The sequence below is a fragment of the Callithrix jacchus genome, chromosome 10 (genome assembly GCF_049354715.1).
Source record: "Callithrix jacchus isolate 240 chromosome 10, calJac240_pri, whole genome shotgun sequence".
Taxonomy (NCBI): domain Eukaryota; kingdom Metazoa; phylum Chordata; class Mammalia; order Primates; family Cebidae; genus Callithrix; species Callithrix jacchus.
In genome coordinates, this window is record NC_133511.1 from 22,550,212 (window position 1) to 22,576,839 (window position 26,628).

At 40.2% G+C, this 26,628-nt stretch overlaps 1 protein-coding gene and 1 non-coding gene across 8 annotated transcripts in view; both read left to right on the forward strand.

Annotated features, from left to right (window-relative positions):
- The window catches only part of JHY (junctional cadherin complex regulator), a 73,430-nt gene that overhangs the window by 41,505 nt on the left and 5,297 nt on the right, over positions 1-26,628 (forward strand). For 5 of the 7 annotated variants that reach the window (XM_035264904.3, XM_009007011.5, XM_035264909.3 and 2 more), the window contains 3 exons: positions 1,431-1,544; positions 10,647-11,308; positions 18,120-18,414. In XM_035264904.3, the coding sequence (XP_035120795.3) occupies positions 1,431-1,544; positions 10,647-11,308; positions 18,120-18,414 (1,071 nt within the window). The remainder of the gene's footprint in view (positions 1-1,430; positions 1,545-10,646; positions 11,309-18,119; positions 18,415-26,628) is intronic. The other 2 variants (XM_035264906.3, XM_035264907.3) reach the window with 2 other exon arrangements.
- LOC118145874 (U4 spliceosomal RNA) lies at positions 3,443-3,581 on the forward strand. Its single transcript, XR_004731362.2, has one exon. It is a non-coding gene; the product is annotated as a U4 spliceosomal RNA (small nuclear RNA).

The following is a 26,628-nucleotide window of genomic DNA, read 5'->3' on the forward strand; positions in this document are numbered from 1 at the left end:
AGAGTCAGCTTCTACCCATGGAGAGCTCTTGTCTGAAGAAGGGATGAGCCTGTTCTGTGTTATTCCAGAGGGCAGAGGGATAGAAAATAAGAAAGACATATATCTGCTCGTATAAGGAAGAGCTTTCTGGCATTTAGGTTGCTCAGTTTGGGAGCAATATGTTCATCATGCATGAAACAGATTTCCTTTTTCTTCATCAACTCATAGAAGATGTTTAAACATATACTAATACTGACAAACAGGTAAGTCTTGCCAGGAGATGAATGAATTTAGGCAGAGAGCGAGTAAACATCTACCAGGGATGGTGTGGTTGTACCTGAGGTTGAACTGGATTATCTCCAGAATCTTTTCCAGCATTAAGGATGCGTAACTTTACGTTTGCTTCCTGCCATATCCTGATGGCTAGAATGCCACATAGCCAGACACTAATTTTGTGATTTAAAACAGGTAACTAATGGAGGCAATGAAGGGCTTTTAAATAATTTAGGGACCTAAATCCTGTGTAGCTGCCTGCATTCATGGTTCCCAAACTTGATTGCAGATTAGACCCACCTAGAGGGCTTTCTTAAATTATTCATTTGAATAGTAGATAGGAAATTTTAAAAATATATTGATATCTGGGGCCATCCCCAGAGCTTATGATTTAATGGATTTGAGGTGGGATCAGGGCATTTGTATTTTTTTTTAATTACCTCGGTTTTTCTAATATCTAACTAAAGTTGAGAACTACTGACCTTCCATTATTCAAATTATCTGAGTACCAAAACTACTAATTGTGCAGGTCTAGGATAACTCACTTTCTAATAAGTGAGTTAGCAAAATAGTTACATGTGCAGGCTCTGGAGATAGACTACCCAGCTCTTCTACTTACTAGCTGTTGATCTTGGGCAAATTACTTAACCTCTCTGTATCTTTGTTTTCTTATCTGCAGAAAGGGGGTAATAACATATGCATAGCTAATAAGGTTGTTGTGAGGATTACCCGAGAACATTGTATGGTAAGGGCCTAGGACAGATGCTGGCATACTGTGAGCATTCCATGCGTAGAAAACATTGTTGGACTCATCTTGGAATATAGTGTTATTTCATGGTGTTTCTAATGGCATGATTAAACCTTACTTGCTGCATCCAGTTCAGATAACTATTCTAAAATTGGGTCCCCTGAGTATGTATTGAGCATGTAAAGTAAGTAATAGTTTAACCTTAAAGCACCAGTTTTCTCTTCCTGCCTGACGGAGAAAACATTATTTATTCCCATTCTGCTTGGGAACAATCCAGGTCCCTGAGGACTGATGAGATGAATCCTTGAAATTAACTGAAAGTAAAACCTAGCCCAGCAGGACCGTTTTCTAGAGTGCACAGACTTGAGCCCCATGGCTCTAAGACTAAAATGAATCCAGTTAACATGCTGTATGTGTTTTACCTACCTAGATCTCCTACCCCGTCAAAGCAACAGAAAAGACATCTATTCAGAATGCCAAGGAAATTGAAAATGCTGCCATCGATCCTGAAGACAAATGGCATCAAAGAGCACAACAGCTAAAGGTTACCTGCTAGATTGCATTTTAAGTGTGTTTCAAGCGATACTGCTGAATATAAGTAATGATCGTGACTGAGTTCTTATCACTTAAGGGTTTATTTTTATGCCTGAGAATGATTACCCACCTTCCTGTGGGTGAGACTGGCTTCTGCTCTGCTCAGAGGAGCCATTGCCTGCTCAGCCAGCCAACCCTACCTGTTTTTCCAAGGGTTCTGTTTTCTGGAAGAAAATAATCATATCACACTTTAAACATACTGAGTTAAAACCCCACACAGAAGGAAGGCATGGGGGCCGGGCACGGTAGGTGGCTCATGCCTGTAATCCCAGCACTTTGGGAGCCCGAGGAGGGCAGATTACGAGGTCAGGAGCTTGAGATCAGCCTGACCAACATGGTGAAACCCCATCTCTACTAAAAATACAAAAATTAGCCAGGTACGGTGGTGCACACCTGTAATCCCAGCTATTCAGGAGGCTGAGACAGGAGAATTGCTTGAACCTGGGAGGCAGAGGTTGCACTGAGCCAAAATTGCACCACTGCACTCCAGCCTGGGCAACAAAGTGAGACTTCATCTAAAAAAAACAAAGAAAGAAAAAGAAGGGAGACATGGAAAGACATGCAGGAAAAATCACAGTTCCAAAGAAACTCTGTGCTACTTCCAAGTCTGAGTCCTTTTGGAGTTGGCAGTTACTTATTATTCCAGATGATGGGGACACTATTTCTAAAAAAACAAAATGGATGGGAATTCCCAGAGCCTCAATTCTCCACACTTGTTTTCTAGAAGAAACAGAAAAAGGCCAGGCATAGTGGCTCACACCTGTATTCCCAGCACTTTGGGAGGCCAAGACAGGCGGATCACCTGAGGTCAGGAGTTCGAGACCAGCTTGGCCAACATGGTGAAACCCTGTTTCTACTAAAAATACAAAAATTATCCAGGCATGATGGTGCTCACCTGTAGTCCCAGCTACATGGGAGACTGAGGCAGGAGAATCGCTTGAACCTGGGAGGTGGAGGATGCAATGAGCCGAGATCACGCCACTGCACTCCAGCCTAGGTGACAGAGCAAGACACCATTTCAAAAAAAAAAAAAAAAAAATAGAAGAAAGAAAAGAAAAGAAACAGAAAAAGCACTGTAAGCTGAGGGTCAATGTGGAGCCCCCCTTGGACCAGGTTTTATCCCTGCTTAAGAAGAGATGAGTCCTTTGAAATTACTGAGCCTATAGAGCCTGTTGACATCAGTTAAAACTAAGTACAGTGATAATCATAGTAATAAAAATAGTAAGTTTTATCCCAGCTTCAGGGAGGTTACAAAGAAGGGACAGCCCAAATCATCTCTTTTCCTCCCCAGTGGCCTCCAGGCCCCACTTCAGAGTTGCAAAAAAAGAAATAAAAAGTCATTCACCCAGAGCTTCCTGAAAGTTGATGCCAGTGAGGCCACACCTAAAAGCTGAGAGCATGGGGACTGAAATGGCTCATGGCAGTGGGATGTAGAGGACAGCATCCACTCCCAGACCTGATAGAGAGCCAGGGGAGCTTGGTCAACAGGAACCAGGACAAAGGAAATACCTTAAGGCTTGTCGTGCATTATGGGTAATGGCTCAGTCACAAGAGATAAATTTTTGGGCCTCAACCTGCTATTTACTTGATGTATGACTAGACAAACCTCAACTCTTTCAGAGCCTTAAGTTTCTTCTTTATTAAACGAAGGATTAGCCTAAATGATCTTTAAGGTCCATCACAGCTGCAAAATGCTAGAATTCTATGACCATGTATTTCTAGTTATTTAAATTGCTATAGAAAATACATTTGAAGCATGTAAGATTATTGTAACCTGTAGCTTTCATAATTGTCACTAAGGAAAACCATAGGATTCTCAGCTAATAATAAAATGATCATTAGGTAAAAAGTTTTGCCCAGTGGCAATACCATAACTAGTGCAGTTTATACAAGGTACAATTATTGCTAACTGAAACCTTTGCCTAATACTGACCATGAAAACTTGAAATATAGTTGGCATTGGCAATTTTTATAGTCTCTATGGAGACTGAAAAAAAAATAATAATCAAGGTAAAATCACAGTGCTTGATTTATGGCATGACCTTTGACAGAGGCAGTAAAACTTTTATATGGAAGAAATTCAGAAGAAAGCCAAAAGAAGCTGGGCATAGTGGCTCATGCCTGTAATGCCAGCACTTTGGGAGGCAGAGGTGGGCAGATCACCTGAGGTCAGGAGTTTGAGACCAGCCTGACCAACATGGAGAAACCCCATCTCCACTAAAAATACAAAAAAAAAAAAAATTAGCTGAGCCTGGTTGGTGGCATATGCCTGTAATCCTAGCTACTCAGGAGGCTGAGGCAGTAGAATCGCTTGAACTTGGGAGGCGGAGGTTGCAGTGAGCCGAGATCACACCATTGCACTTCATACTGGGCAACAGGAGTGCAAATCCATCTTGGGGGTGAAAAAAAAGAAAGCCAAAAGAATGCTGCTTATTCTCTGTGTGTACTATAATCAATGCGCTTATAACCCATTCCTGAATGAAGACATTGTGGAGCAAAACATCTAAAGAGTGTTAGATCTAAAATGACAATAAAAACGAATGGCCTAAGGGATGTTTCCCATTCTTTAGGTGGAAAGAATCTGTGAACTGCCCAGCACTCTGGTACACAGACACTTCAGGCTGCCTTTCTTTTTCCTCTTCAACTAACCTAGTCCAATGCCTTCTTTTTAGTGCTCCCTCAAGGGCTACCTCTGCATGGAGATTCCCAGCCTCTCCCACCCTGCTTCTCTGCCCTCAGTTCCTGCTGTGTCTATTGTCTGGACCACCGGCTCAGGGTCTGCCATATTTGGTCAATCTCATTAGCTGCTGCCTGTATTCCTTCCCTCCCTCCCTCCTTCCCTCCCTCCCTCCCTTCCTTCCTTCCTTCCTTCCTATTTTTTGAGACAGAGTTTCACTCTTTTTACCCAGGCTGGAGTGCAGTGGCAGGATCTCGGCTCACTGCAACCTCCACCTCCCAGGTTCAAGTGATTCTCCTGCCTCAGCCTCCCACGTAGCTGAGACTACAGGCGCCCACCACCATGCCCAGCTAATTTATTTATTTTTAGTAGAGACGAGGTTTCACCATGTTGGTCAGTCTGGTCTCGAACTCCTGACCTCAGGTGATCCACCCGCCTTGGCCTCCCAAAGTGCTGGGATTACAGGCATGAGCCACCATGCCTGCGTTTCTTTTGTACCTACTACACTACAAGAACTTTAAAGGTACCGATTGTATTTTTCTCTACATCACCTACCACAATGCTTTGCCCAAGGCTGATACTCAATAAATATTTAGTGACTGATTAAAGAAACATTAAAGATCGCAGGCCGGGCACAGTGGCTCATGCCAATAATCCTATTGCTTTGGAAGGCCAAGGAGGGAAGATTGCTAGAGGTCAGGAATTCGATGTTATAGATGCCACTGTACTCCAGCCTGGGCAATAGAGCAAGACTCTGTCTCTAAAAAATACAAAATATGGATAAAAAGATTATTTAGTATATCTCCAAGGGTAAATAGGCCTCATTTGAAATTTCTTTCTTGAAAGATGACTTTCAAAGTTTCACAAACCTACCCTAACAACAATAACCCTCACTAATGCAAAATATCTTTATGCAAAATCAAAATATTTCACACAGCAAATATTTATTGAGTATCTATTACATTTTAGGCACTGTAGATTAGGTGCCTGGCTAATAGATATAGTTAAAAAAAAAACAAGCAAACAAACAACAACAAAAATTCTTTAAAGCAGTAAACAAAACCTGAAGAAAGGTGGTTTTTTTCTAAAAGTGGTACCTCCCCTCTAGGAGTTCAACACTTTAGTGGAAATGCAGTTATGTAATCATTATAATGCAGTAATATGGACGTGGGCACAAAATGCAGTGGAACTAAAAGAGCACCTAATTCTGCCCTAGGAAGACAGAGAAATACCCACCATACGAGTCAGTATCTCAGCTGCCCCTAGAAGGACAAATGCAGGCAAAGGTGTGAAAGCAGAAGGAGGAACGAGGAACCATGACAGCTCTGGCTGCTGTTGGTATGGTCTAGGGAGGGAAAAGTTGACATAGGTGGTAAGTGCTGCTGTCTGTTTTATGTATCTCAGGACTCAGACGGTGCCGTGGCGAAGAGACTGTTCACAGTCTAAGCAGGTACCAGCAGTGAGGTGCCGTGCAAGGGGCATTACACATGCAACTCACACATATGGAAGGCTCCATGGCTTGGAAAAACTAAATACCAAAAATACAAACAATAATAGCATACATGTAGATAGATGCATGTCTATGTGTTTATGTGTGGAGTGATGGAGAAAATAATGAAATGTGACCCAATGTTTAACATTTTTCAATCTGGATAAGAATCTTTTAGAGTTGTCCATACTAGCAATCTTTCTGCAAGTTTGAAATAACTTGGAAATAAAAAGGTCAAGAAAAATGTGCACATGGGATTTGGTGACTAAAAGTTTATTGGTGGCCTGAGCAGAGCAATTTCGACGGGATGGGGAAAAGGAATGCTCTATGGCAGCGGGCAGAGGTCAGCATAAGAGATGCGGAGCAGCGGCCAGTGCCCTGACGTAGTTAAGATGCCCCACTGTGAACTGAGAAAGAGATCGTTTTTTGTTATCGTTGTTTCTGTTTTTTGAGACAGAATCTTGCTCTGTCACCCAGGCTTGCATACAGTGTCATGATCTTGGCTCACTGCAACTTCTGCCTCGCAGGTTCAAGCGACTCTCCTGACTTAGCCCCCCAAGTAACTGTAATTACAGGTTCACACTACCATGCCTAGCTAATTTTTGTATTTTTAGTAGAGATGGGGTTTCACCATGTTTGCCAAGCTGGTCTCGAACTCCTGACCTCAAATGATTCACCTGCCTCAGCCTCCCAAAGTGCTGGGATTATAGGCCAGCCACTGTACCCAGCTAAGAAAGAGATAGGATTCAACTAGAGAATAGCATCAAGTGAATATTTCTTTCCTTCTTTTTATAGGAGAGTCTTAAATACATTTACATGCTAGAAAGAGTGAGAAACCAGACATAGGGTGAGGAAAGAGAGAAGATGTGCCTGAGACCATTTCAGCCTGTGTATTTTTACTTTAAAAATACTAAGAATGATGGTCATCATTATATTCTCTGTAAGAATCTAATCCATGCCTAGAGTCTTCACCTGAAGCCAAGTAATCTCTCTTCATTTAACCTTGCCACATAGGTCTTAGTGTCCTGAATCACTTTGTGCTTGCCTGTGAATCTTCACAGGTTTTCTGAATCTCACTTCACTTGTGTGCTCAGACTGAATGCAGTATAAGGCCGAGGACTGTTTCTGGGCAGGGTGAGGAGCACATTGCCGCTGGCGGATCTTTCCCAGGTATCTTAGTCCTTCCGTCCATAGATCAGGTGGCTTATAAATAGAGATTTATTTTTTTCACAGTTTTGGAAGCTGGAAGTCCAAGGTCAGAGCACTGGAGGTTTCCATGTCTGGTGAGGATCTGCTTCCTGGTTCACTGGTGACACCTTCTCACTGTGTCCTCACACAGTGGAAGGGGTGAATGAGCTTCCTTGAGCCTATTTTATAAGGACATCAATCCCATGCAGGAGAGCTCTGCCCTCCTGACCTAGTCACCTTGAAAAGACCCCACCTTTAAATAGCATTGCCATGGGGGTTAGGATGAACGTACGAGTTTAGGGAGGACACAGACATTCAAACCGTGGCACCAGGCAAGAAACATGTCAGTAGAAAAAATAAAATAAAAAGTTCCCCAGTTAAGTAATGCTTCAAAAGGATAAATAGTATGCTTTCTTTCTTAGCCCTCTAAAATAACTTTTTTTTTTTTTTTTGAGACAGAGTTTTGCTCTTGTTACCCAGGCTGGAGTGCAATGGCCAATCTCAGCTCTCTGCAACCTCTGCCTCCTGGGTTCAGGCAATTCTCCTGCCTCAGCCTCCCGAGTAGCTGGGATTACAGGCGTGCACCACCATGCCCAGCTAATTTTTTGTATTTTTAGTAGAGACGGGGTTTCACCATGTTGACCAGGATGGTCTCGATGTCTTGCCGCCTCGGCCTCCCAAAGTTCTGGGATTACAGGCGTGAGCCACCGCGCCCGGCAAATAACTCTTAACTTTCCAGGCAAAGAAAAGGTAATGATAGTATGAAAGATACTGTAGGACCTTTTACTCATTCATGTAAAGCCCTTGTAATCAAATCCTAAGTAATCTTCCCACCTTTCCAAAGAGCTGTTAATCTGGTTTTGCCTCCAACACTGTCAGTATTCTCCAACACTATCACTAACTGCGTCTTCTATTCATCTGAACACAGGGTTCTTCCTTACCCACAGAGAAAAGTAGAGCCAATCAGTATTTTTGCCTGAGATTCTCTTAAATCATCAGATGGAATTTGTATCTCAGTCTCAAGGTACTCATGTTTTATTGTTCATACACACAGCAGAGAGCGAAACACAACACAAATGTCTCCACTTTAGAGCTCATCTCGGAGCCCAGGCACAGCTCTCAGAACTCCATGGTCGAGTCAGGTTAACTCAGAGCAGGAGTGGCTTTTGTGTTGAGGCAGATTAACTTTTTGGTTGCGATCAGAGCATGCATTGTCCCGTCTGCTTATGACATGTGTAAAGGGAAGCCGTAAAAGAGAAACAGCCAGGTGCTGCCTTTCACAGGGTTGCGTGCAAACTTCTCTTGGGTGGCGCAGTATGAATGAGCATTAATAACTAAGGATGAGTCCTACTAAGAAATTATCATCCCGGCATTAGGCATCAGGATTCCCCCAGGCTAACACTCTGTGTGTGACACAAAAACCTACTCCCATTAAGCAGTTATTCTGAGTGCATGTAGTATGCACTGATTGCGAGTGTTGGTAACAAAAGAACCCCAGTGAGAGCAGGATGGAATAGAGGATTTCAGTGCTGATGGAGATTAAATCGTCGGAGAATGGCTTTGTATATTAACTTCAGGGAACTCAGGTCTTGCCACCTAAAGAGTGACACCTGATGCCCCAATTGTAGGGTAATAAATCTTCAGTAAACCATAGATCTCAAGTAGGCTGCTTGGAAGGTGAGAAAAATATCAAGCCCGTAAATGCCTTCCTTTCTGGGGACTGAAATGCCATCTCTGGGCACTTATATTTACGTGAATAGCGGGTTTAACACTTGAGACAATTGAAGTTTCATAAAATGATGAGTCCTTGGCCTTGTTGTCAAAGCACCCTGTGAAGAGTACTATTATGATCTGAATTGTTGGCAGCAAGGTAATAATGAGATTAAGATCAAGTGGTAACCCAGGATTTCAGATCTAGTACCCAAGAAAAGAAATTTCTGAGAAGTAGGTATTTTCTTTCTTGGTGAAAATTAAGAGAGAAAACTAGGAAATGTACATTTAGATGGCAGCATCCTGGTTATTTCTCTGTCAAGTTAATGGCTGAACAAATATTGAAAAGAATGACATTATCAGCATCAATTAACATTTTTAGGTCGCAGTCAAGGGGGGCGTGTTTTTACCTTCGCAACAGTGCTGCCAGCCATAAAAAGAGCTGCTGTTTCACAACCACACCTATAACATTGTTAGAGAGCAATTATTTTTCTGGATCCATTACAAGGAAGGATTTTCTTGGAGCTATGTATTTGCAGAGCCTTCCTGCCCTTATTTCCCCATGCAGCTCAATTTACTGCATGGAAGGAATACTTGGAATTTACCTGGAATACAGAAAAGAAGCTTTTAGCGTTCTCCTTTTTTTGGAGCACCACAAGTAAAAATTTAGAGTATATTGGAGCTAATCAGAGCTCCAATCCCCTAGAAAGCTCAAATTCTCAAAGAACAACTTCTAAATTTCAAATTAGAAGTCATTGTTTTTTAAAAGTATGATATAATAAGTAATACTGCATATTACTGTTTTAAATTTAATAATGTCAACATTATCATTATAACGTGATTTCACTAGAAATAGAACACTGCTTAATATTATGTAGGAATAGGATGAGTCTTAATGATTGTATCAGAATGTGTCAGAAAAGTGAAATCAAAGCTGAACTCTTATCACAGTAATTTGATCATTCTTTCTGGCAGGGTAAAATATTCATTCATCTAATGGTTGCATTTTTCAGTTAATGTCTTATAGATATAAGCCAAAGAGATTTTAAAAATATAAGTGTTAAGAAAGCTGTTGCAGTTATGTAACACACTGATGCATATGGTCATCCTACTGTTTTCAATAAGCATTTAATCATTCTTTGCAAAGGCCTCTTAACTCAGCTAGTTTTTCACAAAGTAATGAGTGCTTTATTCCTTGGAAAATATTTCTAAAAGGCAATAGCACGATATAGTTCCATAGTGTATCTATTATACCAGGAGTACATTTTGTTGTTAGGAGACTTTGAAAAGCATAAAGACTGTTCTGAAATTGAAATATTTCCCCCAGATGTTTGATTGCCTAAGTGCAGGCTATATTAAGGAACAGAAGCAAAACAACCCTTGTGGTTTCACAGATGTCCTATCACAGCACAGACTCTTTTATAATCCTCTGAATAAAATCTAATTTGTTTCATCTGGTGAAGAGGTCATTTCTAGCTTCTGACCAGCATGAGTAAAAAGATTTGATCATCTGAGTTGTATTTAATATTAAATTTGTACTTGGTTTGTAAAGCAAATTATTAGTGTTTTCTGGTTAAGATTTTTAAAAACATTCATGTTACTTAAAATAAGCTTGCATATTGTGACGTAGATTCGCATGTGTACTTTAGCTTCCCCACCCCTTCCCAAGTTGGCAACACTTTTACGCCAAAGACTTAGCTTTTAAAACGTAAACTTTTAAGCCAAAGACTTGTCCTTAATATAAAGCCCGTTCTAAGCTTTCTATTTCATTCTAGGCTTATAATCCTAAATTTCCAGGAGGAATCACTCAGCTACTAACTCTCCAATTGCCTGAATTTAGGAAAAAATCCCCTACTTTTTCTTTATTTGTTTTCAATTCTTTGGTCACCTTCCTAGAAGTCTCAACTCCCAATTTGAAAAATGCTAATTTAACATTTGTGAAGAGTGCCAGTCTTCTAATTTTACATTAACCCAAAATATCTCTTTAGAATTACCAGGAACACTGGTCTCAATATGAAAGTACCAAATCAAGCAATGTACCAAGAGGGCAACCTTCTGAAACAGTGAATGACCATCAACCTTCCAGAAGACCAGCCAAGCCCAAGATTCAAAAACTGCATAAACACCAGAATGGCCAGAAGTCTTCCACAAAGGAGGAGCTGATTGCCAGTCAGGGGAGCCAGAATAACTCTCCCAGGCAGCAACAAAACCAAAACAAGCCTCTTGATACTTCAACAAAGCATGAATCGACTGTGATTATGCATGCCTCTAACGACGACTTACAAGACTCAAGGGCACTTAGGAGCCAGAATCTCAAAGAAACCTCTAATACATTTGCTCCACCAAAACAAGCTTTTGACAGGGTCTTATATAAAAACTCTACTGGGTATGACTCCGGGCTGAATGTTAATGAAGAAAGAGGACACAAAGAACAAGAAGAAAAAAGATTTTCATATCAGCAGCTATACACCAACACCCTTTCTGATATGGATTTGAACAACCTTAATGAACTTTCTAAGAGACACGTGCTCCTAAGCCAGAAAGGCTCTCAGTTTGTTTATCACATAACTGTTCATGGATCAACTGAAAATAAGAAACAACCCAAACAGCCTTACAAAGAGACAAAATATAAGAACTTAGAAATGTTATGGTAAGAATTCTTTTTTCTCGAGTGGTTTTCTAGAGGAGAAAGGAGAGGCTGCTGCAGAAAGACAGGAGAGGGAGAAGGGGAAGGGGACTTCATAGGGATGGCCAGGTGAGAAGATTTCACCTGACAACTTCCTTGGCTCTGAGTCCTGCCTCAAAGAGTCCTTTTTTCCTTTCTTTCTTTTTTTTTTTTTTGAGACAGAGTCTCACTCTGTTGCCCAGGCTGGAGTGCAGTGGTGTGATCTCAGCTCACTGCAACTTCTGCCTCCTGGGTTCAAGCAATTCTCCTGCCTCAGCCTCCCAAGTAGCTGGGAGTACAGGCATTCGCTACCACATCAGGCTAATTTTTGTATTTTTAGCAGAGATGGGGTTTCACCATGTTGGCCAGGCTGGTCTTGAACTCCCGACCTCAAGTGATCTACTTGCCTCAGCCTCCCAAGGTGTTGGGATTATAGGCGTAAGCCACCGCGCCTGGCCAAGAGTCTACTTTTGATGTGTTTCTTTTCCTCTTCCCTGTCCCCTCTACTTTTCCACTGTAGTTAAACTAGAAGTTGGAGGTAGAGGAGGACAGAGGGACCCAGCCAAGAAACATCAGTGTGTTTTGAGGGTTGAGAGTGTTTGGAGGAAACAAATGATCTCCAACATTTCATGGCCTATCCTGAGAAAATAATCTAAAATACAGAAAAATATGTACATTCAAAAATATCATCATTTATAGAAGTGACCTAAAAATTCAACAATAGGGAATGTTTCGGTAAATTATGATATTTAGTATCATGGAACCACTAAAAATTATGGTTATGAGGAAATTCTTCTATAGGAAGAAAATAGTAACGTACAAAATTACACCTTTGGTTGAATGACAATGGTGGGAAAAAAATTACATTTAAGGAGTATGAGCCCTACTGTGTTAAAATATGCACAGAAGAAGAAAAATTCACCAAAATGCCGATAGTAGTTATCTCTAGCAAGAGAGATTGGGATTTTAAAAATTTATTCTTTATATTTTCAAAACAGTTCAAGTTCCCTGCAATGTAGAAGTATAACTTCTATTAACAGGAAAATGAAAGTTATTTTAAAAATTACTTCAGGCACCATTTCTTGGTGTTCTTCAATCAAACATGCTTTCTATGCGCCTAACGTGCTGAATATAATGCTACAATACTAAATACTATACAAGGTACAAAAGAAGTATGGTGTGTGAGACACCTTCAAGGAACTTACTTTCAAAATTAGGAGACGATTATTCCTCTGTGAGTTGATAAGAGAACATATAAGTGCTACACTATGTGGCATGAAATGTACATTTAATAAGATTTAAAATTAGCTTCCTAGAAGAGATCATGAGAAGTAGCAGGCATCTTTGTCTTTTTATTTTTTATTTTTTTATTTTAGAGAGATTGTTTCTAACATTTTTACCATTAAAAATAATATTTAGTTTTTGGTAGATAAATAGATGATAGACAGGAAATTTCCTCCTATTCCTCTTTGGAAAGAACTTTTATCATAAATGGGTATTCGATTTTATCAAATACTTTTTCTGCATTAATTAAAACATTTCTCCATTAATCCTTTAATGTGATGAAATATGTTAACAGATTTTCTGATGATGCACTATCCTTTTGTGTCTAGGGTTAACCCAATTTGTCATACTGCATTTTTAATAAGTTGCTTTATTTGATGTGTTAACACTTTGTTTAGGATTTAACATTTTCATATATGTAAAGTGAGACTGGCTTATAATTTTCCTTTCTGCCACTGGCCTTAACTGGGTGGGTTATCAAGATAACACCAGCCTTATAAAATGAGTTGAGGATTATTTCCTCTTTTTGCATCTTCTGGGACACTTTACATACAGTTGGCCTTATCTGTTACTTGAAGGTTTGATAGAATTTTCCTCTAAAACTATTGGACCGTGGGTGGGTTTCCTTTGGCTTTTTGTTGGTGTTTGTGAGCAGATTTTAAACTCCTGATGCACTTACTGTAAGTGTTATAAAACTTCGCCGTCTTTTCATTTTCTCTTTAATCAGTTTAATAAATTATGTTTTCTAGGAAAATTTTTCCTTTTATGCTAAGTTTTAAAATGTACTGTCAAAAAGATTTTTATAGTATTTAAATAACTTTAACATTCACCTTTATTGTATCTGTAATCATGTCCCTTTTTTAATTTCTTTTTTTCTTTTTCTTTTTTTTTTTTTGAGATGGAGTTTCGCTCTTTTTACCCAGTTGCTGGAGTGCAATGGCACCATCTCGGCTCACCGCAACCTCCGTCTCCTGGGTTCAAGCAATTCTCCTGCCTCAGCCTCCCGAGTAGCTGGGACTACAGGCGTGTACCACCATGCCTAGCTAATTTTTGTATTTTTAGTAGAGACAGGGTTTCACCATGTTGACCAGGATGGTCTCGATCTCTTGACCTTGTGATCCACCCGTCTTGGCCTCCCAAAGTGCTGGGATTATAGGCATGAGCCACCACGCCCAGCCTCCTTTTTTTTTTTTTTTTTAAATTTCTTTAAAAAGAAATTTTTTTTGGCCGCCTCAACCTCCTGAACTTCTTTTGCATAATTTTCTCTGTACATATAGCTAACGGATCCTACACTTTTGAGTAGCCTCTTAGTATAAGTTTCCATAAGGACAACCCCATGGGTCAGTTTCTTAATTCTTGTCTCTTTCTTGGAGACAGACTTTCTTTCATTTTTTTTTTTAAACAGAGTAGGATCTCACTCTGTCACCCTAAGATGGACTTTCTAGAGACCTTTATTTTCTTTCTCTTTCTAGATATACTACACAGCTGTCTTGCTGAGGATTCCCTTTGCCTTTCTTCTGATAGGATTCTCTTTTTCAATATCTCACATCTTCCTTATTTTGTTTGAGCTCCCCTTCCGGTGTTCTCTTCAGATTGGAAATGTGGTATAAGGACAGGGGACAGGGTGGTGGGCAGTTCTCAGCGTGCCAGTGTCTTGTGCCATACTTGTTTTCTGACTGCATTCTGCTGTTGTGCTCATATTATCCTTGAGACTCTCCATGTCCTCAAGGAGACTCTCTTCAGTCTTCTGTTTTTTCCATCCCCGTGCTCTTTCTTAGTTTCTCTCTAGTTTTGGTAGAGAACACCCTCCATTGCTTGGGAGGTAAATGCTTTGAGATCTTGCAGGACTGAAATTATCTTTGTTCTGCCTTCGCCCCTGCTTGGTAGCTTGGCAGAGGATTGTAGAATTCTAGATTGAAAATCATTGTCCCTCAGAATTAATTGCCTTCTTGCATCCAGTGTTGTTATTGAGGAATCTGAAGCCACCTAATTCCTGATCCTTTGTATATAAACTGTTTTTTCTTTTTTTCTGGAAGCTTTAGAATCTTTTCTTTTTCTCTACTGAAATGAAATTTCATAATAACATGCCTTGGTATAGGTCTATTTTCACAGACTGGGCTGGGCCTTTTAAGCTTGAAAATGTGCGTCCTTCAGTTCTGGGAAATTTTCTTGAGTCGTCTCATAGGTAGATCATTTCAACCATTTTCTCTGTTTGCTCTTTCTAGAAACTCCTGTGATTCAGATGTGTTCTTCCAGGACTGTCATTATGATTTTGTTTTCCTTTTCTCTTTTGTTTTCCATTTCTTTGTAATTTTGTTCTACTGTCTGGGAGGGTTTCTCAGTTCTAGCTTCCAACATTTCTACTGCTATCATATTTGTTGATTTCCGAGAGGATATTTTTTGCTGTTGTTTCTGTTATTGTTTTCTGAATGTTTCTCTTTTTATAACCCCATGTTTTTGTTCATGGATGCAACATCCATTTTTCATAACATCTTGGATTTTTAACAAGGCAAAATAGGGCATAAGGGCCCTTGTGGCTGAATTTTTAAGTGTTTTTAATTCCCTGCTTCATTTCTCTTTCCTCAAGTCTTTGTCAGGGATGTTTATTTCTCTTCCCCTATTTTGCTGCCTTCCACCTTAGGGCTTGTGTCAGATGTGTGGCAATTCTTGATCATCTTCTCATGATCAGGTACGAGGGACTAGAAAGCTTGTTGGAAGCTCTGAGTGACAGTGCTTGTTGACTTTGAGTATCTGTAGAATGATCTGTGGGGGCCATCTGATAGGAAGCCCTTCCTGTAGGTTTTAGGTCTTTTATCTTGGTGGTCAGATTTATTATTTGTGCTTGGTGCTTCAAAGGGAGGAGACTTGTTAGCTTCTTCCGAATGAAAACCTCCAGTGAATTTAGCATTGAGTCTGGTATATGTTTTCTATCATCTTCAAACTTTTTAGTCTTCTTATGATTTAGGTGTGTCTCTTTTAAATTGTATGTTGGATTTTATTTCTTTATTCATTCTTAAACTCATTTTTAGCTAGTGGCTTTAAACTATAGGCCAAGTGCAGTGGCTCACACCTATAATACCAGTATTTTGGGAGGCTGAGAAGGGAGGATTGCTTCAGTACAAGAGTACAAGACCAGTCTAGATAACGTGGCAAAACCCTATCTCTACAAAAATTAGCCTGGCATGGTGGGGTGCACTTGTGGTCACAACTAATTGGGAGTCTGAGGTGGGAGGATCACTTGAGCCCGTAAATCAGAGTTTGCAGTGAGCCAAAATCGTGCCACTGCATTTTTACCCTGGGTGACAAACTGAGACACTGTCACAAAAAACAAACCAACCACAAAAGCTGCTTACATTTATTGTGGCACTGATACCTTTGAAAATTTATTTCTACCATCCTAAGTTGTCCTTCTGAATCACCCTACTTTCTCTATACTTCTTTATTTCTCTTATATCCTCTACTAACCCGATAGAATTTTATTTTTCCTTCTACTGATTTGCAAGTATATATTCTCTTTATAATCTTTTATTGTAAGTCATGTACTTAACTAGTCTAACATTAAATTAATATTCGTATTCTCCTCCAAAACATGTTCAAAACTATTAGATTGTTTTAATCCAGTCACCTTTACTGTCATACATATTGCTTTGTTCAGCAACTTGTCTATCAGCTTATCTTCAAAATTAGTCACTGCTTTTATTATTGTTGTACAGAGTTAATACTGTGCTATATTTAGCCAATTGTGTATTAATGTCTTTTCTCCACATCCTTTCTTCCATGTTACCCTTTATTGCCGAGGGAAATCCTTTAGAAGTTCTTTTAGCAAGTATGGTAAATTTACATGAACATTTCTTTACATGAACTTACTATTTTGAATTATAGTTTAATATTGTGAAGAATTCAACTTGTTGAAAACATGACTTTTCTGTTTCTTGGTTTCTTACGCTTAGGTATGAAATTTTTAATTCAATCTGAGATTCTTCTATAATTCCTAAATCTTAAGATTCATCTCTTTCATAAATTCTGAAAAATTATCACACATGTTCCCTTTGAATATTATGTCTCTCAAATTTACTGTATTTTCTCCTGTAGGAACCCCAAATAGCTGTATGTTAGGTTCTCTTATTTTAGATTTCATGCCTTTTTAACTGTTTTTGTTTTACATCTTTTATTTCTCAGTGCTGCTTTCTGAAAAATTTCTTCAGACAAATTTTCCAGCAGAATAAATCTCTCTTTACCTGTGTCTAATATATGCTCTTTACTGTATTCATTGAGTTTTAAATTTCAATGATGGTATTTTCCATGTCTAGAATTTCTATTTGGTTCTGATTAAAACCTCTGTTTTTTTCCAAAATACAGGATTTTTAAATATGTTTCTCAGATTTTTAACTCCTTTTTTTCATGTTTTTAGTCATCTTAACCTGCCTTATGAATGTTATCTAATATTCTATTATCTGAAGTTCTTGGAAGTCTACTATCGCTATTTGTATGTGTGTGCATGTGTGTCTGCTGACTCTCATACTTGGTAGATTATTTCCTCTTATGGTCAAGGACTTTGGATTGTGAACTTATGTTTAGCCACCTTTTCCGTGAAACCTAGCCAGGCTTGGGTGGGAGTGTATCTCTCCAAAGAAGCTTTATATTTGCTTCTGCCATTTACTACAGAAGTATCCCTTATTCAAGATCATTTTTATATTAGTTTCTTGGTGTTGGATTTCCATGATTATGTGGGTAAGGTAAATTTGAATTCCAAATATTGTCCTATAGATATTCACAAGAGTTTGTTGTTGTTGTTGTTGGGGTTTTTTTGTTTTTTGTTTTTGCGGGGTGTGGTGGTGTTTGGTTTTGTTTTTCTATTCAGAGCCCAGACCAAGACAGACAGGCTTGCTTTTTTTTTTTTTCATGGTTGGTGAATGGGTTTTTAATTAATCTAGCTTTTAATTGAGGATGTAGCACCTCAAGTTATAATCTTCACACAAAGATCTTAGTTCTAATTCCCTGCTTCACACAGGACCAAAATCTTGCATATTCTATACTAGCATTAACTATTAAAACTCAAGCCTTTAGACCCAAAAGTCTAATAAAGAAAGATATAACCTCAGCTCATCTAAAATCTGCTTTGGTTTTTATTCCTTTTTTGGTTTTGGTCTTTGGAGATTTCTATTTATCTTACAAATTCAATTATATATTTAAAGGAAGTTTAGTTTAAGGCAACATTTCTAGATATTTTGTAGTCAGAAGGTCTTTGATTTTTCAAAATGGTGTATTTTTCTATTCCGAATGCACTAAACAAAAGTTCTAAATAAAATATAGAATGTCCTAAAGGGAAAAGAGGAGTTTAAGATAAGTAAGAAATTAATGTATTCATAAAAAGTTTAAGCTAAAAGTCATTAATTTGATTTGGGAGTGAAAAATACATCAAGTTAATGCTTCAGAAAGACTTTTCTGCTAGAGGTCTTATGTATCCAGATTTTATTAATACATTTTTGCTTTCTTTTTTTTATTTATTAAGGAAATTCCATTCTTCTTCTGACAGCCAGCCACTTAGAGCTTCTCCAGATTCATGGCTCACCCAGATAATGGAGCAGCATCAGCAAGCCTTGGTGCAACTGGCCGACTTGCAGCCCAGTGAAGGGGCCTTACCCAGCATCACGCTTCCACCTATACTGTCAAGGGTAGAAAGTGAATCCCAACTCAGTTCAGAGAGAAGTGAAAGAAACCAAGCGAAAATTAGCCGTAGCAATTCTGAAGGCTATCTGTTTCAGCTGGAAAAGGGAAAAAAACATAGGAAAAGAAGCCACAGTAAGGTAATAAAAGCGCCATTTTACCCTGTAACCCTTAAATTTTGAGAATACAGATGAACCTTGATTGAATTATAGCTCTGGATTAGGGATAGTCATTACTGAGTTGCTGCCACAACTGAGTAGCGTAGAGTCCTCAGGAATTTCTTACTCCAGCCTCTGCTACTCCCTGGGGTTTCCCTCCCCTTCTTTCTAGAAGTTGTTGCTGGCAGGGATGCCCATTTCTCCCTCCTGTTGAAGTCATCGTGGCAAGGGGTCTTCATTTGCAGACAGGCAAAATTCCTCCTTTCATCCCCAGTTCAAATGTCCCTTCCTCAGAAAAACTTCCTTACTCCACCCCAAGCCCCATGCTAACCTGAGTCTTCATAGGTTATTAAATAATTTCTTTCCAGGTCATTCTCATATCTTAAAAAGTAGAGAAAGTATGTTTGAGTGAGTGAAAGTGCCTGTTGCCATTGCATTTCCCCTACCATCTACCACTATGAGAACTCGTTGTGGACCTAATCTCAACCCAACTTCTGCAGTAAAATACCCGGGCTGGCCAGCGACTGAACTTTCTTCTCAAATGTTAGCTGACCTTTACTGAGTTCTTTTTGTTTTTGGGTGGAGTTTCGTTCCTTTTGCCCAGGCTGGAGTGCAATGGCTCGATCTCAGCTCACTGCACCCTCTGCCTCCCTGGTTCAAGTGATTCTCTTGCCTCAGCCTCCCAAGTAGCTGGGATTACAGGCACCCCTCCCCACGAAGCCCAGCTAATTTTTGCATTTTTAATAGAGACAGGGTTTCACTACGTTGGCCAGGCTGGTCTTGAACTCCTGACCTCAGGCGATGTGCCTGCCTCAGCCTCCCAAAGTGCATGAGCCACCTCGCCCAGCCTGAGTTCTTTGTCTCAACTGAATTCACCATTACTAGCACTTTTGCACACTTAAATCTTTTGTCATAGGGCCTACAAGATTTAACAACTAAAATTGGGGGCCCAAAGTAGAATGTTTTCAGTAAAAAATGAAGGAGCATAGGAGGGAGACTTTTTATGTCCTATTTCTCCACTGTCTCTGGCAATAAAAAACCCTCAGGAAAGATCACTTGCTTCCAGTGTCAAATAGTAAGAAAAATGGGGGAAAATGCATTCTGTTTTACAGGCAACAGGGAAAGGCCTGGTTGAAAGCAATAGGCCTGTGGTGAGTCGGGTTTTCGGGCAACAGACTCTGAAATGAGATTTGCATGCAGGTCTATAGGGAGCAACCTTGGGAACCTCCCCTTTAAGGGGGTGCTTTTGTTCTCTCATACTGACCCGCCATTGGGTAGTGACTGGCCCTGGGGAAGGGTGGTGACTTTGGGCACAGCAGCTCCACTTGGCTGAGGGCAGTTTTTAGGGAGGAACTCAACTGTGAGCTATCAGCAGACAACACTCCCAGCGTCTGGGGAAATGAGTGCCTCAGTTTATAAGGGCCTCCACTCTAAGACAACTTGAGAAGAATTAAGCAAATCATTCCTTAGTTGAATTCAATTTGTTATTAAATAGTTTCTAGGCCAGGTGCAGTGACTCTTGTGATGCCAGCATTTTGGGAGGCTGAGGCAGGCAGATCACCTGAGATCAGGAGTTTGAGACCAGCCTGGACAACATGGTGAAACCATGTCTCTACTAAAATATAAAAATTAGCCAGGCATGGCAGCAGGCACCTGTAATCTCAGCTACTCAGGAGGCTAAGGCAGAGTAGTCACTTGAACCCAGGAGGCAGAGGTTGCAGTAAGCCGAGATTGTGCCATTGCACAATTGTGCCTAGATTGTGCCTGGGCAATAAGAGCAAACTTCCATCTCAAAAACAGTAATAATAATAATAATTTCTACTAGGAACTCGGAAAGTGTTGGGATGTAAAGATGAGCCATGAGCCTTCCTCAGAAGAAGCTTACAGTTGCATGGAACTTGGGAAGACAGACATGTTAATGCCTATTACGTTGCAGTAAACGTTGCAAGCAAAAAACAAATAATGATATTAACCAATAATCAAAGTAATAATAATAATGTAGGCATGCATGGGTAGCACAGAGGAACATAAAGGAAAACTGATATGCTGACCTGGGGAGTCATAAATTCAATTGACTAAGAAGGGGAAACGAAAAGGAAACTAACATTTAGTTGATGGCTTTTCTTTGCTAGGGACTAAGCTAGGGTTTTTATACATTATTTCACTTAATATCACACCAAACCTACAAAAAGAAAGAATAATTCTTTGTGCAGATGAAGAAACGACGGCTCAGGTGAATTAATAACTTGTCCAAGTCATAAGAGATATTAGGGAACAGAGGTGAGAACCTAGGAATGAATGGGTCCCTGATTTCCACTAAAGGACACAAAGCTTTGGAAGATAATTCTGAACAGAGTCTTAAAGGGTGGGGAAGACTTGGCAAAGAAGACTGCAAGAGCAATTCAGGTGGCAGTACCAACGTGAACAAAGGTTCTGAAGCTGTGACATGACGCATGCTGGGGATGAGAGCACTTCAGGTCCTTGTCACTAAACGTGGGAGGCAAGGAGTGTTGAAAAATGGGAGCAGAGTGGTGGATAGGGGCCAGGTCTTAGAGGATCTCATTTTCCATAAAAGAAGTACTCTCCTCTATAGGCCAGAGGGGACCAGGGAGGAATTTTAAATATGGTCGGATTTGTATTTTAGAAAGGCAGCTTTAGCTATGGTGTGCAGGGCGGATGCAAGACATCCCAGAAAGTGATGGGATTATGAAGTCAGTGGATCCTCAATGGGGCCTTTAGAAAAAGAGGTAAGGGGTGGCCTCAAAAAGAAGGGGAAGCTAGCCTGGAACAGGCATCGAGAGATACTAATGAGAAAAAAAGGAGGATAACTTGGGGCTGAGATATGACCCCAGCCCAATCCTGCAGCTCCCATCTTGAGCCCCTCTGTGTACCCCAAGTCGTCAGCTCACAACCCTAGAGTTCTTACCCCAGCCCCTTCACGTGCTCACCTGGGGGTTCTTTGAACTCCTCATTCCAACATCACTCTCTCACATCCTCACCTCTGCTGGGGACCCTAATTTATGCCCACACTGTGGAATCTGCTGCTAGTGACTTACGGCTGGAGAATCTTCTGTTCCACTGTAAATAAGGAGAAAGGTGCCTTTTTTCTTTTCTTTTGAGACAGAGTCTCACTTCATCTCCCAAGCTGGAGTGCAGTGAAGCAGTCTCAGCTCACTCCAACTTCCACATCCTGGGTTCAAGCGATTCTCCTGCCACAGCCTCCAAGTAGCAGGGATTACAGGCGTGCACCACCACACCAGCTGAGTTTTGTATTTTTTAGTAGAGACAGGGTTTCGCCATGTTGGCCAGGCTGGTCTTGAACTCCTGACCTCAGGTGGTCCACTTGCCTTAGCCTCCCAAATTGCTGCAATTACAGACGTGAGCCACTGTGCCTAGTCGGAAATGTGTTCTTGAATCACAGGTAACTTCTTTTTCCACAGAAAAATCATTACATGGTAGTTAGGCTGTAAGGTACTATTTGTACTGTTTTCAAGTGTTTTGTGAATAAAATAGGTTTTGAAGACTTGACTAGGAAGCTGGACATCATCCGCATTATTTCTTTAGGAACATGCATTCAGAACACGTTCTCAGAGTGAGGACAGCCTGTTCACTGCAGAGCATATATGTACTGGGCCTAGAAATTAGCTCAAACACACTAGCTCACAAGAGAATCTTCTAGGTTAGGGTTCTTGCCTAATGACGGTTTGTTGCTAAAAATGCAAGCTTTTGAACTCAATTCTTAGTCGGCAAGATTTAGTGGAAGTCATGGACCCATTTATTCCTAGGTTCTCACCTCTGTTCCCTAATATCTCTTATGACTTGGACAAGTTATAATTCACCTGAGCCCTCGTTTCTTCATCTGCACAATCAGAATTATTCTTTCTTTTTGTAGATTTGGTGTGATATTAAGTGAAATAATGTATAAAAACCTTAGCTTAGTCCCTAGCAAAGAAGAGCCATCAACTAAATGTTAGTTTCCTTTTTGTTTCCCCTTCTTAGTCAATTGAATTTATGTTTTACTGAGAAAAGTGAAGGAAGGTACTCAGATGACAGTGTGTGTCACCAGAAATCTAAGAACATGGGAGGTCAGGGGAGAGAAAGGAAAATCTGTTGCTGCCTTCCCAGCCATCTTTCCAACTGGGGGCATCCCCTTTCCTGCTTTCTATCAGGAATGTTACAATCTATATGTCCATTTTCTCAGTCCAGCACCTTCCATTTACATCTGACAAATTCACAGAAGTGCTCTTTGTCCTTTAAGCTATTCCAGAAGCTAAAATGACTTAGAAATGAGCTATTTGTATAGGACAGCAGGTAGTCAGGGCACCAGACAGAGGGGATCATTATCCAGGTCATGCCCATTTGCTGGTCACATCAAATCTTTTGGTTTCCAAGGGAATCGCCCTGAATCACATTAAAAATTTGAGGATTTGTAAAGATAATAGGCCCAAGCACCCTTCCTCTTCTCCTGACAATTCTGTTGTAACTGAGTTCTGAATGCCAGGCATTGTCCATGCCATGAAATCTAGATGTCAGGCAGTCTGGGATTAACATAGTGCAAGGAATGACAAACAGCATAAACATATCTGTCTCAACCCACCACAAAATAACGGCTTCAGGAGCCTGCTGACAGCTAACTGTGCTGAGCCGAAGTAATTAACTCATGTGTTTGTTGTCTCAGACAGTCTGGGCATTGCTGCCTGACTGCTTCTAAGAAGGGGTTTATTTGGATTAAGTTTAGCAACTGCAGAGCAAATTTCCTTCACTTGCTTTTCCACAGTATTTGAGGCATTGTTTTTTGTCGTGTTTTTCAGTAACTTTCTCACACTTACACATCTGAGGAATTTTCTGGAGAATAGCTCTGCAGTGGCCCCCTCAGCAGGGTACCACCTTTCAGAGTTGAAACAAGTCCTCACAGAGCAGTCAATGTCATTTCCAGTTCGAGCACACTGTGTCCCAAGTTTACAGTTAAAAACTCTGCTGTCTTGAAGAGAACTGTGGTTAATTACTGGTACAAACCTTGCATCAGGGAAGACTTATGCCATCGTCCATGAAAGCGATCAAGTGTGAACACCAGTGCAGAGGGGCTGGTCTGGCTTTAACAATCCTCAGATGGTGCCAGAGTTGGTTAATGTCAGTTCATGTGCGTCTTAGGCAAAGACTAGCAGCAAATCTCGTCAGGGATTTGTTGAGAACATGCCTGTATCTTCCAATTTGTTCCCTTTGTGTTTGGAGACTTAACAAGGCTATCAGTGTTGATTTACTTTTTTTTTTGGCATTGTGCTACTGTGACCTTTTAGTCTTGAAACAGCCAAGGAGAGGTAAATCAAAGTAAATTCTGGGGATTATTTTTACTATAAAAGACTTTAGAAGAGCCAGAAAGTAGATTAGTGGTTGCCTAGGGCTGGGGGTGGAGGGGGAAAGGGAGTGACTGCTAACGGCTACGAGATTTCTTTTCAAAGTAATGAAAATGTTCTAAAATTGGAATGTGGTGATATTTACACAACTTGGTGAATATACTAAAAACCATTGCATTGTACAACTTCAAGTGGGTAAATTTTGCGGAATGTGAATTATATATATCTCAATAAGCTGCTAAAAAGACTTTTGATGGAGAGAGAACAAACAAAATTGCACCTCTGAGAACAAATCAAGATTACTTGTGCCAAACATAAGTAAACCCAAGATTTTTCATTGCCAGTCACCCAGAACAAACTCCGTTAGGAGCCATCACCATCCCTTGAGAAATGTCCCTTTGCTATAAGCACTTTATCCATCCTGTAAAGGGATCAGCAGCACTTGGAGATTGCCCTTCAGGCCACACTCTGTCCCTTCATTTGGATGTGTCCTGCTAGACCTCTGTTTTTCCGTCATAGCCAACATATTTATTGGAGGTGATAGTAAGAACTGTGGCTGGAGAGCACTGGGCAATTATTCATGCTTCACAGTGTGTCTTTTGTAAGTCAGTAGAATGACTAAAAGTTAAGCTGCTTCAGATGAAGGATATGTTTTGTGAGCACTGATTATTTCTTTTCATCGTCTTTAACAAATTGGATTTATGACTTGGATATGAGCAGAGTTTTTTTCCTTCATTTTAATTATTGGTTTACTTTGGCAAATAGTAATTCAGTGACTGCAAAACAACCATACAGACGGCATACGTGAGAGAAGGAACAAATTTGCCATCGTGAAATATAAATTGTCTGAGGTCATTCACCTACTGAAAATTGGTAAAGGCTTTAAAATGTGACAATCCCCAGTATAATCAAGGTTGGCACAAAAAGAGCAATCTCGTGGCTCCATTGCTAAACATGCTCATTTTATTTCAATAATTCTACTGCTATTAACTTATCTCAAAGAAATGATCAAAGTAGCCTAGAAACAATGCTTACCCTAGGATATCTTAAATGTTCAACATTGAGAGGCATAGCTAAACAGCCCAACTAAAACTAGACAACAGAATGTTATGCATAAAACTCATAAAAATATGTACATACTGACAGAAAAATGCACTGTAGTACTAAAATGCTTAGAAAAAATAAGAATTTGGGCTGGGCCAGTGGCTCACGCCTGTAATCCAAGCACTTTTGGGAGGCCCAGGCAGGCAAATCACCTGAGGTCAGGAGTTCAACATGGTGAAACCCAGCCTCTACTAAAAATACAAAAATTAGTTGGATGTGGTAGTGGACACCTGTAATCCCAGCTACTCGGGAGGTTGAGGCAGAAGAATCACTTGAACCTGGGAGGTGGAGGTTGCAATGAACCAAGATCACACCATTTCACTCCAGCCTGCGTGACAGAGCGAGACTCCATCTCAAAAACATAAAAAATAAATAAGAATTCGTGGCCAGGTGTGGTGGCTTACACCTGTAATCCCAGCACTTTGGGTGACTGAGGTGGGCGGATCACGAGGTCAGGATTTCAAGACCAGCCTGACTAACACGGTGAAACCCATCTCTGCTAAAAATACAAAAATTAGCTAGGCATGGTGGCAGGTGCCTGTGTAATCCCAACTACTTGGGAGGCTGAGACAGGCGAATTGCTTGAACCCAGGAGGTGGAGGTTGCGGTGAGCTGAGATGGTGCTGTTGCACTCCAGTCTGGGCAACAAAGCAAGACTCCATCTCAAAAAAAAAAAAAAAAAAAAAGAATTTGTAGTGAATGAGCGATTATACAAAAGTATGAACAGACAGATAGAATGGAGAGGAAGCAGCTATCGTGGTTTAGCTGAGTAGTGACTTCTGTTTTCTTAAAGGAGCTTTATGATTTTGAAATACCTTCAATGAACAATGTGTCTTCTGCGTACTTTAATGTTATTACTTTTTTAATGATTTTAGTCCAAAGACTTCCTTAAGAATCTTCTTTCACTTTTTAGAATTAGGATTAGAGTATTGACCATAAATGTTTAACATTCTAATGGGGCAAATTCTATTTATAGAACTCTGAATCCTTGCAGTGTAGAAGTGTTGCCTAGAGAGCCCATCATTCTGACCCTTTTAAATTATTAATACAACATAGAAGTGCTGAGATGCTAGGAATATTGCCTTCAATGGGCAAGTAACACAATTACCATTTACAGTAATTTCTGAAATATGAGTTCATCCTTCTTACATACAATTAATCCACAAGTAGGTGATTGCTAGCACTGGTGGTTCCATAGCTCAGAACAGCAATAGCAATATTGTTGTGATTCTCTTTTTTTCCTGGCTACAAATTGCTGCTAAGCTCCGGCTCCAGCTCCAGGAATCATATCTTCACTTAAGGCAAGAAAAAAGAAAGGGGAAGGGGCCACCACAGCCTTAATAAAAGCTTTCCAAAACATACACTGTACCCCAGAAAACTTTTGCTTAGACCTCATGGGTCAGAGCTCAGTGCTAAGGAGTCAGTGCTGGAGAATGTTCATCTTTTGAACATCTACAGTGGGAAGTGGCAATGGAGAAGGGAACTGGGATGACTCTGGGTACTCAGTAGACCTTGGGGAGTAGGACATGTTCTTGTAGTGGTTGATATAGTGTGTATACACAGGTTCATTTTTAAGATTGGAGGGTTATATGCAACAATTATATCTCAGAAAATGTCCTAGTTTAAGTCTCTGGACTATCTCTGCTAAATTCTGTCTTAGAAAAGGGTAAGTTGGCTATATATTTTAGGACTTCGTAATTAACAGGAACCCAGCTGGTCGTGGTGGCTTATACCTGTA